The 14490-nt window shown below is 52.2% G+C and overlaps 1 protein-coding gene across 1 annotated transcript in view; it reads right to left on the bottom strand.

Moving 5' to 3' along the window:
• The window catches only part of RADIL (Ras association and DIL domains), a 64457-nt gene that overhangs the window by 20475 nt on the left and 29492 nt on the right, over positions 1-14490 (bottom strand). The window contains exons 2-4 of the mRNA XM_012639128.1: positions 8835-9082; positions 7254-7883; positions 5274-5311 (exon numbers count right to left, since the gene is read on the bottom strand). Coding sequence (XP_012494582.1) covers positions 5274-5311; positions 7254-7883; positions 8835-9082 — 916 coding nt within the window. The remainder of the gene's footprint in view (positions 1-5273; positions 5312-7253; positions 7884-8834; positions 9083-14490) is intronic.

The raw sequence follows: 14490 nt of genomic DNA, 5'->3' as shown, positions 1-14490 counted from the left end.
CCAGGTCTGACAAACACAACAAACCAGAACCTTCCGAGCACCTTCCCCTCTGAGCCTGGAAGGTACTGCTGTGACATGGCAGCCAGATCCCTCCTCCCGGTGGGAACACGCAGGAATGCTGGGTGCAAAAGAATCAAAACGAACACTGTGAAAGCGTGGGAGGGCAGAAGGAGAAAGGGATTTCCTGGGTGGTGAGAACAAAGAACCAGAGGCCAGGATGAAGCTGCAGCTAACAGAGCTTCCAGACACATGGCCCCAGCAACTAGGGCTTCCACATGCAGGTGAGGACACAAAATGTGGCCTTGGGACAAATTAAGAGTGACTCAGAACTCAGTCCCTACATAAAGCCCACAGCCTCCACCTACTGGTCCATCAAAGCCACAAAGACACCTGTTTGTCCATCCATGTCTTGTAGGTAGGGGACAGAGAGAATAAAAAGTCATCTACAGGAAAACTAACCCTTAGGCCTACACCACACGATGGTCACACAGCCACTGGAGACCAAGAAACACACACCCAGGAACACCAGCAACAGCTCCAGATATGTAGGACCCAGGACCCCAGGAGAACAACAGTGAAAACCACCCTGCCAGTGACGTCCACAACCAGACTCACGACCAGTCAACAGAGAAAACCACCCAGTGAGCCGGACACAGTGGCTCATGCCTGTAATCCTAGCACTTTGGGAAGCTGAGGGAGGAGGATCACTTGAGGCCAGGAGTTGGAGGCTGCAGTGAGCTATAATGACACCACTGCACTCCAGTCTGGGCTACAGTGAGACCCTGTCACCAAAAAAAAAAAAAAAGGAAAGAAAAAAAAGAAAAAGAAAAAAGAAAACCACCCGATGAAGCTGAGCTCACACTGAAAATTACACTGCAACAGTGGAAAGTGCCAGAGTGAGGGAGAGCCAGAGGGTGTAACACACAAGACAGTCACCTCATCAAAAAAAAAAAAAAAGACCTGCCCATGAAACAATCATATTTCAAGTAACTGAAAAGATGAAAGAATGTAAGACGCAATGATTACACACGGCATGCTCAATTTAAAGGAAAAAAGAACTGTCTAAATTAAAAAGAAACCCAATGAAAACCTTAGAAAAATTTTAAAATAGTAGATTACACACAGCTGAGGAGTGAATGAGTGAACTGAGAGACCAGTACAGATCTCAGAACGCACCAAAGAGACACAGAGATAAAAACATGCAAGAGCAGGGAAGAGACCTGGGGGACAGAAGGAGAAGGCCCAAACCACGGCTAACAGGAGCTCCAGGAGCAGAGACTAGAGAGGACAGAGTTACAGTGAAATTCAAAGAGATAATGGTCACGTGTTCTCAAAAACTGAAGATAGGCCGGGCATGGTGGCTCACACCTGTAATCTCAGCATTTTGGCAGGCCAGGAATTAGAGACCAGCCTGAGCAAGAGCGAGACCCTGTCTCTACAAAAAAAATATATATATAAGAAAAAGTAGCCAGGTATGGTGGCACGTGCCTATAGTTCCAGCTACTCAGGAGGCTGAGGCAGGAGGATAGCTTGAGCCCAGGAGTTTGACGCCACTGTACTCAGAGTGAGACCCTGTCTCAAAAAAGAAAAGCAAAAACAAATGAAGACAGATATGATGCCTACACTGAAGGAGTAGAATTCCAAGCAGGATAAATGATAACAGGCCAAACCCTGGATACATTGTGGTAAAAATGTATAACATTAAAGATCAAGAGAAAATCTTGAAAGAAGACAGGAAAAGAAACTAATCACAATAGAACAAAAATTAGACATACACAAGACTTCTCATCAGACTATATGCTAAAATGTGATGGAATAATATCTTCAAGGGTTGAGGGAAAAGAGCCACCCTCTTCAAAACAAAGCAAAATCAAAACATTTTCTGACACCAAGTCCAAAATGGCTGGCTACAACAGAGCCTCGCAAAAAGAGTCATTCAAGGATGCATTTCAGTAGCAAGAAAAATAATCCTTAAAGGAGGGAGTGACTGCAAGAAATAATAAGAAAAAAAAAAACAAAAAACCACTGGTAAGCATAAGCACGAGTAAATCAAAATAAACAGACTATAAATATAAATAAAAGCAAAGACTGATTTGGGAAACAACAGGGCTGAAAACAAGGTGAAGCTGGAATAATATAAGTAATCAAATGAAAGCCAGAAAGCCAGGAAGTAGGATGAGAGTCAAAGTACTTTAAGATCTAGTGTTCCACAAAAAGATATTTTAAAAATAACTATGAAATCCACAGAAAAGAGAAGGGGAAATTTTAAAAATCCAATTTGATAGGAAAGTATTAAAAAACAAAGATAATAGGTGTGGTAAACAGAAGGCACAAAACAGATGCTAAAATATATAAGGACAGTGCAAAAAAATAAATTCATAGACAAATTTTACCAAGAAATTCAGATGGGAAAATCCTAATTAAAATGTCAACAATCAACATCACTAATCATCACAAAACACAACCAGGAGATATTGAGACAGCATCTCACACCTGTTAGGATGGCTGTTACAACAAAGAGGAAAGATAACAGGTGTTGGCCAGAACGGCACACTGTCGGTGGGAATGTGAATTGGTGCAGCCATTATGGAAAACGGCATGGAGGAGCCTCAACAAATTAAAAACAGAACTATCCTATGACCCAGCAATCCCACTACTGGGTATAAATCCGAAGGAAATGCAATCGGTGTACAGGAGAGAAGTCTGCACACTCATGTTCTCTGCAGCACTATTCACAACAGCCAAGATATGGAATCAACCTGGATAAAGAAAACGTGGTGTAGATACACAAGAGAATACTATGAAAATTCTGCGTTTCAACGACACGCATGAGCCTGGAGGCCACTGTGGGAAGTGAAGCAAGCCAGGCACAGAAAGAGAAACACTGCGTGACCTCACTCATCCGTGGAATATGACAAAGCTGACCTCACAGAAGCAGCGAGTAGAACGGTGGTCACAGGGGCTGGGGGCTTTGAGGGCAGGGTAGGGATTTGGGGAGATATGGGCCAAAGGATATGAAATTTCAGTTCGATAGGAGGAATACGTTCAAGAGATCTACCGTACAACACGGTGACTACAGTTAATAACGATATGTTATATTCTTGAAAAATGCTAAGAGTGGATGCGAAACGTTCTCGCCCCAAAAACGATAACTATGTAAGGTAATGCATGTGTTAACCAGCTAGATTTAGTCATTCTACATGCATATATACTTCAAAACATCATGTCGTACATGATAAACACATAAAATCTTCTCTGTCAATTAAAAAAAATTTACCAACACACTGTACCTTGCTGTGCTAAAAACTCCATAGTCCTGGAGGGTTTAATCCCAGGAACTCGAGAATGGTTCAGTGTGAGAACAGCTGGGAGAGTGCAGTACCCCGCACTAGCGAGAGTAAAGCGGAAAAATGATCCCAGATACAGAACAGCATTTAGTAAAATTCAGTGGTCATTCACAATTGAAAAAGAAACACACAACACACAAATCTGAAGCAAATACAGCAAAATGTAAATAATGTTAAATCTGGGTGTGAGTTCAGGGGTTAGTGATATATCTGTCCTGTGCTGTATTTTGGAAGTGACTCATTATTTTGAAACGGAAAAAGAAAAAAAAAACCCACAAGCATGCATTAGAGCATGGAAACAGGGCTGTTTTTAGGTCCTAACAATACAAGTTCTGGAAAACACAGAACAAGGCAGTAGCTGCTGCAGGGAAGGCCTGGGCTCTTCCTCCTGGTGGGGAAGTCAGGTCCACATGGCTCCGTGCTGCAGACCAGGGGTGCTGGAGGCCACAGGCACCCCGCAGCCAGGCACTGGGGTCCAATGTCCCAATCCTACCTACACCTGGGCACTTCCAGGGCTGGGCCTGCCCCTGTCACATCCACGCCCCACCCCAACCCTAGAACTCTGGCTGCCCCAGAGCAAAGCAGGAGAGGCGTGGCAGGAGGCCACCACACCTATGGCTGGGTCCCCACCCCAACTCCCAGTCGAATGTCCCCTCAGCACAGAGAGCCTGCAAGACGCAGGACACCACTAAGCACCTGTGGCCCAGCCACCTTCTCACCATTTGTCCTTCCAGGGCCTGGTTTCTAGGAGCCCCCTCCTGTCAAACTGGGAGGCAGAGTCTGGGTCCCCCACGCAGTCTCAGACCTCAGAGGCCTGTGACTCAGTGCATAGCATTCGGCTCTTGCGTAGGGAGCAGGTATCTGTGAGTGAAGGGTATCCTGAGCTCAGCTCCCCTGGGTCGGGCAGTGAGGACAGCCTGCCGAGGACCCCCAGGACACCCCTCAGAGCCTGTCGTTCCTACCTTTGCCTCTTTCCTTCACAGGACCCTGGGGCGTAGGTAAGGGTAAGGCACACACACACACAGCAACAGCTGTGTGCTTTATAAAGGGACTGTTTTGCAGGTGAGGCATAAGCGGGAAGGAAGCAGCCTCCATGTACCGTGGCCTGACTGGGGGAGGCTGTGGCACTGCAGCCACGTGCCCCCAGCCCTTGTCCCCTCCCCCACTGCCTGCTGTGACTGCCACCTTCAACTCTGCTCTCTTCAGGGTGTTGTCACACAGGTGTGCATCTTAACCAGGGTGGCTTGAGAACTTCACATACACGTGCACGTGTGTGTGTGCGCGTGTGTGTACTTAATCATATTACAGATGTTTTTCTGGGTGCTTTTTTTTTTCAGCATTGTCTTTGGATTCAACTACACTGAGACAGCCCACAGCTGAAGGTCATTCACTCCCAGAGCTGCAGCATCCAGTGTATACACTGCCCTCTGTCTGGAGACGTGGTAGCTTCCTGCCCCCATGCTTACAAAGCACCCTCCACGTGCAGGTGTCTCTAGGGGTCCATCCAGAGTGGGAGTGTGGGTCTCAGGGCCTGCGCATCTGTCTCAGGTGTATCCAAATCGTTTCCCCACCCCCAGCAGCATCTAGGGCAGAGATGGTGCCTTCTGTTCAGACGTGGGCACGTGCACCCCTGCAAGGGCCAGGTTGGCTCTGACACACCACCAGCAGCAGGGAAGGGGAGAGGCGGCAAGAATGACCTCCCCTCTCAGCCTCAAGGATGCTCTGCAGAAACTTCCCAAACCCAGAGCCTCCCAGGGAGATGATTCAAGAAATGGAAAAGCCACTCTGAGATGGAAAAATAGCTTGACAGAAGCCCAGAGCTGACCCCAAGGCCCTGGGAGGCCCCTTGGGACCTGGCTCCCTGGGAGGGACAAGCCCTGGGAACCTGCTGCCGAGAGGCAGGTACAGTAACCAGGCCATACTTACAGTTGTGCCTGCTTCTCTGCTAGCTCTTTGGTTTTCTCCTAAAATTAGAAAGGGGGAAAAAGCAAATGTGAGAAAAACAGGATAACACAGGGACAGTTCAAACACACATTACACCAGCTACCTGAAAACATGCCACTGTTGCCCCGTGCATCTGTGCTGTGCTGACGACATGTTCTAAACTGTGTTGGAAAGAACATTTTCCATCTGACTTAGACAGCTTCCCATTCCATTACTGAACATGACCTACATGTTTCCTACAATAGAAATATTTCACAGCCCTCTGGCTTACATAACAACTGACCACTTAAAAAAATAGTAAAAAACAGGCCAAACATTTAGCAAATACTAGAATGAAGATTCTACTAACACTCTCATTGTTAAGCTTAATATAGACTTTTTTAAATGCCAGCCATAGTAATAATAAATAGATGCATATGTGCTTGAATATTTACAAATATATTTAAACTTTCCAACAGGGACTCAGGTTGAACTAACATTTTCTATGCTGTCATCACTTTTAACCAAGAAATACTCTCGCTTTAGTAATAAATTATTATCTGGCTAAACATAACCCTAACTGCTGCCTCTGCTCTTGTAAGATGTGCACCTCTGCCTACATGTTTGATGAGAATGAGGATGGGCAGTGGCCATGAAGAGTCGTTTGTGCTCAGGAAACACCTGAGCAAGTGGCCCTCGAAGGGGATCTAGATGGGGCAGAGTCGAGGGTTAGGATTCTCACAGTGGGGTACTGGGGCGAGCGTGGAATCAGACTTGGTCTGGTGTTTGGAAGCTCCAGATCTTGGGTGAGGTGGTTCACGTCTACGGGCCTCAGTTTGCAAGCCTGCAAGCTGCAGGCAGAGCTGGCCCAGGTAAGCTGCGGGGAGTGGACCAGGGGTGCAGCCAGAGCCCTGGGTGACAGACACTTGGATTCAGCTGGAACCTGGTTCTCTATCCAACACTGCGCTCCCTCAACAAGTGACTGACACCCTCCACGCCCTGGGTTTCCAGCTGTGACATGGGATATGGCATCTGTCCTGTCAGGGTGGTTGTTCACTAGTGAATGCCTGGCACAGAGAAGACTCATGTGGATTTTAATATAAGAGATAGACCAGGTTTCTACAAAGCCAAATGGTTTCCGTTTCCCACATCTGCCCAGATTAGAGAGGGTCTCTGAGCAACCTGGAATAACCACAAGACGTCCTTTGGGTCTCTGGTAGTCAAGTCCCTGGAGGGCAGGAGCCTGGCAGGGAGGCATTGACTCTGGGATGCACCGGGGCAGCGCCCACTGGGGACTGCTTTGGCCCCCTGGGGACACTGGGCAATGTCCAGAGCCACTGGGGGGGGGTCACCAGCGTACAACAGGTGGGGCCAGGCGTGCTGCTACACCCTGCAATGCACAGGATGGCCCCACAGCAAGGGATTCTGCCCACAAAGGCCTTGGGGCTGAGGTTTGTCCATGTACAAGAGCTGACTGGCCTGAACCTCCACTGCCAAGAAGACAAGGGGTTCCCAGCGGGGACAGTTTGGGCAGGCAGCACCCAACCTGCCCCTAGCAGGAAGCTCAGGGCACTCAGCCGAGGGGTGCTCCTGGGGCTCCATGTAGGGGCCTATGAGAGCACCTGACATCACCTGGGCCTTACAGCACCCAGGCTCTACAGCACCTTGTTCCTGGGCACATGACGGTGCTGGGCCAGGCCCTGGGAGGGGCACAAGCCCGGAACTCGGGAAGTGACTGCTGACCCCACACCAGCCAAGGGCAAACTGCTACAGCAAAGCCCTGGAGTCTGGGGCTGCTCCCGGTCACCTGCCGCGGTGGGAGGCCTCGACAGGCAAGGCTTGGCCTTCGCTCAGCCTCGCACCACTGTGGGGGACGGCAGAAAGGAACTTGCGCCTTCCACCTAGGGCTGGGCAGAGCTTGGACCCAGCTCCTCCCTCAGCAAGGACACTCTGGACACAGACCACCCACCCAGCGCCACTGACCCAGACCATCTCGCGGATCCTCCTGGCTATCTTGAGCAGCAGCTGCCCAAACGTGCCAGGCTCGAAGTGGGTGGCTGAGTGCTGGATGCAGAGGCAGAGGAGGAAGGCAGGGGTTAGCTTGTGGTCGTCGCCCCCTGGCTCTATCAGTGTCATGATCCTCTGCAGCAGCGTGTCTTCCAGGTCCGGCTCAAACTCCAGGAGCAGCTGCCGTCGCCGGGACAGGGTGGCCGGCGCAGAGTAGGCGGTGCCCCGGGCGCCGATCGCAGTGCCGCACATGCGACAGCTCTGTGGCACGGCCTGCAGGCGGGCCAGGGCCTGGGCGGGCAGGGGCTGGGCCTGCGCCGGGTCCTTGAACAGCAGCAGATAGTAGAGGCCCAGGGAGAGCAGGTCCCCGTGGTGCAGCACCACGGTCCTCGGCCCCACCTCGGAGAAGTTGACCGAGACAGGCGCCCCGGGGATGGGCTCCAGGACCAGCCTGTCCCCGGCCTGGCCGCCCGAGAGCTGGAGCCGGCGGATGGTGCAGTGCAGGGGCAGGATGTCAGGGGCCGAGAGGCTGATGCTGGGCTTGCTGGCGGGGGTCCGCTGGCCCACCGTGTGCCGGTCCCGGTTGAGCATGTACACCAGGCTGTCCTGAAACACAGACACATAGCTCAGGGGTAGGACAGCACAAGCAGAGGGAAAGAAAAGAAGAGACTTCCCAGTCTCTGGTCACTGATCACTTATGGTGTGTAGCTGGGACTGCTGTCCCCAGGGTCTCTGCAGGTCCTGGGCCACGCCCACACCAAAGCCACCTACAGCCCTTGCTAACCCACCATCCTGGGGCAGGGGCTTTCCCAGAGGACCTCAGAGGCACACGAGAGACCCAGGAGCGACCCAGCTCTGAGAGGCCACGTGAGGGATGGCCTGGAAACAAACGCCAGTTCTCCAGCCATGGCAGGCGCTGCCTGGCTCCCCAGATCATCCGCACAACACCAAGTGTGAGCCCTGCTGCCCGGCTGTCCAGCCCAGCGAGGGACGATGTCACCTGAGACCTGAGCACGGGAGCCCTACGGTGTAGGTGCTCACGGAAATGGAGCAGGAGAGCTCGAGGCAGGAGCGACTGCTCAGGGCTTGATACTGGCGAGATGCTCGGACCTAACTGGTGACAAATGGCTCTGGGGGCAGGCGGGGTGGTGTGGCCTTTTCTCTGTGCCTCCTAAGAGAACACCATCACCAGGCAGTGACTCGGCACCCACCACTGTCTGGAGCAGGAGCAGACTGGCCCTGGCCACCTACTCTGGTCACCTGCCCGTGCCCTTCCCCAAAGGAAGGGGCCTGAGAAGCAGTCTGGAAAGTAACAGAGAGTCCTCTGTGAAGGGCCCTCTGCCCCACTGCCCTCTGCCCCACTGCCCTCTGCCATGCCCTGCATGTGGGGACAAGCCAGCGTGTGCTCCGACCCCATCTCCACAGCTTTGTCGTAGCCACGGGGGCTACAGCCACCAAACTCACGGCTGACTTGGCTAGAGGCCAGATGGGACCCCACCCCTGAGTGTGTCTGCTGTTCCCCACTGGGAAGCACCAGGTGCGGGGAGGGAGACTCACATGCTGCTGGCTATAGCCCTGCAAGAGAAGCAGGTGCGGGGACTGGTACAGAGATAAGCGCATGGTGTCCTGGTCTGGCTCCTCGGGGCCCTGGGCGGTATCAAGCAGCGTGGTGGCTGGGCTCAGGCTGGTCTCGCTGACTGTGCGGCGTAGCCGGGGCGGAGGGGAACTCTGGGCACCCCCTGGGGCCAGGGCTGAGGTTCCCTTGGCGCGGCTCCGCTGCAGCCTCCGAGCTTGGGCGTTTATCCCTGAAACGGAAGTGAGGAGGAGGGGTGAACAGTCAGAAGTCTAGTGGTGCCCAATGGAAGGTCCCATGTCCTCCTGAGTTCAAACCTCACTGAGCCACTTTTAACACCTGTCACTGCTCTGTCCAAGCAAGTCTGGAGGAGGCTCGAGGGCTATGCCCAGTAGCCATGCCCCTCGGAATACCACGCAGCACCATGGCACCCCCAAAAGAGTGGCCCCTAGGGCAGTCACAGAGTAGGCAGCCGCTGTCCTACCCCAAGGCTCGGGGCACCACGCCTGCCCTGCAGGAGCCTGAGGACACACCTCGGCCTGCTCTGACCAGCCAGCACCATGGCCCCAGGGTCAAACCCACAAATGCTTTTCCCCATGGCAGCACTGGCCTCTGCAGGGTCATTTGCCACCCCCAGAACCCTGCTTCACCCACCTGTGCCTCAGGAGAAACTCCCCCACGGGGCTGCTCCGATTAGACAAGATAGACAGATGGGTCCATCATCCTCCCCCTCTTTACAAGAAGGAAGTGGTCACCTTGCCACGTCACCCCACAGGGCTGCCACTGGTCTGCTTCTGCCTCCAACACCCCCAGGCCAAAGCAGGCACGCATACACACAACCACACTCACATGTACACACACCACATGTGCACGCTCACACGTACATACAAGCACACATGCACACAAACACATGCATACTCACATGTACATACACAAGCCCACAAACGCAAACACATGAATATGCACACCCATGTATACACACAAACACATACAGAGCCCAGAAATAACATACACCCTTAAAAGACTTAAAATCAATCACCTACACATAAATTCAGGAATCGCTCTCTAAACTGAAGCTGCAGGGAAAGCTGACAGGCTGCGGTGGGCGAAAGCCGTCCCTGTCCCCATCCGGCTGACCTCGGTGCTTTCTTTTCCAAGCCCTCTGCTGAGTCCCTCCACGCAGCCTTCAGGTTAAGATTTGCCCCCATCAGAGGTGGCCTCTCCTCCAGCCATTCCAAACAAAGCCAGACAAAAGCCAGAGGAGGAGGACGGGGCCAGCGCAGGGCAGGCCGGAGCCCTCCTTCCCTTCCCAAGGCAGCTGCGCATCTGCAGCCCGCGGGGGGCCGGGCGGTGGGGGAAGCCGGAGCCGCAGTGGCAGTGCCGGAGCTCTGCTCTGCCAGGCTGCTCTGCTCCTGGAGCCCGGCATGCCCAGCAGGTGGGGCCCGGCCGCCCCTGCCCACCCTGTAGTGCAAGAACGGCAGGCCCTATAGCTCGGCCTCCTTGTGCAACCGCAGAGGCAGATCTGAAAGAAGGAAAAAAACAGTCCAAAACGATGTCCCAGCCCCCGAGTTTTTCCCAATCCAGGACTGGATTGCAGAAGAGGATGTGCCTTGGAATAACCCTTGGAAGTCTCGGGGCTGCAGGCAGCAGCGAGCCAGGGAAGGTGGCCTCTCCTTCTAAATTCCCAGGGGCTCCCAGAGGCCCTGGCCACCGTGGCCGCACAGGATGTCCCAGGCCAGTGTCCCCTGGAGCTGCAGTCCCTGTGGGAGACTCACTACTGAGTGGACTCTGCTCCTCTAGGTGGGGGCTCTGTACTCCCCCTCAGATAACCCCTCCCAGGACCCCAGGGCCCGACTCTCCATGTTGGGAGGGATGCTGACACACAGGGCTCACTCCCAGGGTCTCCTTCCTTGGTCCTAGGTGGGCCTGTGTGAGTGCAAGAGGGCCAGTGCTGCCAGCCTATGACTGGGACCCGGAGGTGAGACCTCTGCTCTGGGTGGCAGCAGTTGTCATGCACCAAGGCACATTAGAGCCACCCTCTGAGTGCAAGCGATGGAGTGAGAGCAGTAGCACCCACCGACAGCACCAGCACGGCTGGCACAGCCAGTGTGGACAACAACCTGACCGCTCCCTGCTCCCCCATGCCCAGCTGCGGGACAGCCAGCAGGACCCTCCCACACGTCCTGTCCTAGGATGGCTGCTGCAGCACTGCCCACATTAGCAAAGCACTGTACCACCCAAACACCCTCCCAGGGAGCTACCCACCCACCACAGGATGCGGGCTCTGCAGGGAGAGGGTGGGAGCTGACCGCGTGCACAGCCACAAAGGGGAAAAGCAACTATAGAACAACACGCACAGGCCACACCACTGGTTATGGTTTTTAAAAAGCACCCGACACACCACTATCTCTTGCTCATGGTGTGAATACAGGTGAATGTAAAGCTTATTTTTTAAAACAAAAAGGCACACAGTAAATTCACCTGTGGCTATTCTCACAGGTGGGGAGGGAACAGTCTGGGGCTGTAGAAAAAAGGACTTCAACTTTATTCTATTTGACATAGTGTATACACATGATAGAATATATAATTCATAATAACTTCATATCGTGTTTTACTTATTTTATTTTTAAAAACTCTACACAAATGTGATAAAAATCTTTACCTGTCAACTCTGGTAAATGTAACGGATTCCTTATACTTTATCTTTTAAAACTTTTCTAAAGTAAAAAAATCACAGAAGTTTTAAAGGTCTCTCACTCTCGCATGATTTTGTGACTTGGCCCGTCCTGAGACGTGGCTGCAGGAGACAGGACCCCTGTACCCTGCCGGAGGGAGGCCGGGCTCAGGGAGGGTCTGCGGCTTCCCAAGTTCTCAGAGAGAGCGTGCCGTAGTCATTCCCCACCTGTGACTCGGCACTGTGCAGAGCCAGGGCAGATCTGCGTGAAGTTGGAACAGAAATGTCCCCTCCGACCGGTGGGTCAAGGGTGACAGAGGGGGGCATGTGGCAGCAGCACTCACAAAGGTGACCCCAGCAACCATCAAAGCATCAAGTGGCACCACCACTAGACACGGAGCTCGGAGTTTTCAGGTCCTCAGACCCGACATCATGTCACCGAGGAACAGGAGAGCAAGGAGTTTGCAATTTAAGGGGCTGCCTTGTTTGGGGTCTTACACAGATGAGGTCTTTGCCAAGAACAAGGTCACCCCAGGGGCCCTACACGACCCAACATGGGATTTTGCCAACGTGAAAGGAGTTCAGCAAGAAACACACCATAAAGAACCCACTATTTCACGACAAATTAATTCTAGTGAAACGGCGGGGCCAACACCTTTCACAACGTAGTGGCCTAGGTGGAAAGGCATTAGTCTTGAAGAAAGTGCCAGGCCTTGCCAGGGATGGGGGGAGGAGACACACTCCAAGGCTGGCCAGCCAGAATACGCCCATTTCCTTTATAGCTTCCCTGTGAAGTGGGCACAACATGCCAACTGACTTTAGCCATGATCAGCTTTGCCCTTGACGTCATCGTGTTCTCAAGGATCCTTCCTGCTCTGGAGTGACTGGGTTCAATGGGATCACAGGTTCGACTCGTAGGCGTGAGGGATGCCCAGGAATCTGTATTTGTAAAAGCTGTCTGGAAGGCTCTGGAACATAGCAGCAGGTAGAGGAACCATCACCAGGGCACTCCCTGGGCCCCAAAGGCCTAACGGTCTTCAGCAATTCCTTGCAGGGAGAAAAGGAAGCCCACAGAGCATCAGGAAAGCTTCATCAGGAACCTACGATTTCTATTTAGTTTGGATTTCTAATTCTTCTCTACATAACTGTTGGTTCCTAGAGAGAAAGTTGGCAGACGTGGGTCTCCCCGAGCACCTCATTTAACAGCTGTCTGGTGAAGAAGCAGAAAAACCACCTGGCGTGGGAATGAGGGAGGGTCTGAGGGGCTGCCAAGCCTCACCCCAAGTAACCCTCAGGCACCTGGGCACGATCCGTCCTGAGGACACACTTGGGGACCTGCCTTGCCCTCGAACATTAGCTAATACACAGACCCACAGACCCAGAAGCAGAATGAACCCCTTCCTGTTGAACACAACCAGGAAAGAACCCGGAACAACGCTGCAGCATCCCACGCAAAACGCAGTTGAGCAGGCAGGCCCTGGCTTGCGATGGGACGTCTGTCGTGGACACTGGAACTCGAAGGGAGAAGAAAGGGCAGAGTGTACCGCTGTGACCAGGCGGTGAGAGACTTCAAGGTCCTCTCACAGTGGGGGTGTTAAAGGAAGGAGCATTGAGCTTCGCTGCCCTGGAGGCTCCTGCCAGCTGCCTTCCTCCCCTGCCCGGGGCGAAACCAAACTGTGCCAAGCACGGGCCCTGTAGGACAAGAGTCCTGGCCCTGAATCTCCCAGACCAGGCACTGCTGGGGGAAGCGGTGCAGGGGATGACACCCTGGGCCACGAGGTTCTTGTCCACACAGCCCTCCCTACCCTCCACGGGAAGGCAGTGGCCCTGTGCTGGCAGAGGGGAGAGGGCTCTGTGTCCCAGGAAAGGACTATGGACAGGGACAGCAGCTGGTAACTGTCATCATGGCTTCGGAACAGCACTGGGAAGAAACACTGCTCTTTTCCTGCATGTCACCAAGCTCCTCCACAAATCCAACCTGCAGGTTTCACCTCCTGATACTGTTTTCTCTTCTCTCCCTCACTCTGAGGATTTGAAACAATATATACAACTTGGAAACATTTCTGTTTCTTACTCTACTCCCACCTGGAGGAGGCCTCAGAGATGAGGTGATTACGATTGCAGACTGACCAGGCAAGGAAATGTTCCTGTGCCAGGGAATTTTACTGAAATTGGGGAAAATGGGACTGTTCTATTTATTCATTTAGTGCCAGGCGCTCACTACGTTGCTCAGGCTGGAGTGCAGTGACGGGTCGCAGGTGCCATCATCATAGCGCACTGTGAACTCCTGGCCTCAGGCTCCCACGTAGCTGGAATTGCAGGCATGTACCACACTCCACCGGCAGGCACCTACCACTGCACCTGGCAAGAGACTATTTTAAAGTGAGCCCTAATGACAGTTGGGGATACGCTGCCAAAATAAATTCTGCAGTAGCTGCTCCAAAATACAGAGGTAAAAGGATTTGCCTTAAACAAGTCTCCTGTTAGCTGGAATGTCCAAGTCAGCAACGGATATGGAGCTCTAAGTCAATCAATCCTCAAAGCAAAATCATTCAAAATGTACAAAAAAGAAACTACTAAAGGATAATTTGGTAAGCACCTCTCCACTGCATGGCCAGCCTTATTCTGGGCATTTTTCATTTAATTCCATTTCATTCTCACCATAAACCCTACAAAGGAACTGTGGCTAGATGGGACCCTATCAGCCTAGCTTTTTAGGATCAATTCTACCATTAGGGAAAAAAAATTCTAAAGAAAATGTATATTGAAACCTCCCTTCCCAGTTAGGAACAAGACAAAGATGCCTGCTATGACCACTTCTACTCTCCATTGTACTTGAGGTTCTCACCAGTACAATAAAGAAAAACAAATGAAAGATATAACAATTGAAAAGAAACAAACTAAGTTATAAGTATTTTGCAGACAAAGTAATTGTATATGTAGAAAATACAAAAGAATTGATGGAT

The sequence above is a fragment of the Propithecus coquereli genome, unplaced genomic scaffold (assembly GCF_000956105.1).
Source record: "Propithecus coquereli isolate 6110/MARCELLA unplaced genomic scaffold, Pcoq_1.0 Scaffold137, whole genome shotgun sequence".
In the NCBI taxonomy this organism is placed as follows: domain Eukaryota; kingdom Metazoa; phylum Chordata; class Mammalia; order Primates; family Indriidae; genus Propithecus; species Propithecus coquereli.
Note: the sequence above shows the minus strand (reverse complement) of the source record. Positions and strands in the feature narration are given on the sequence as shown.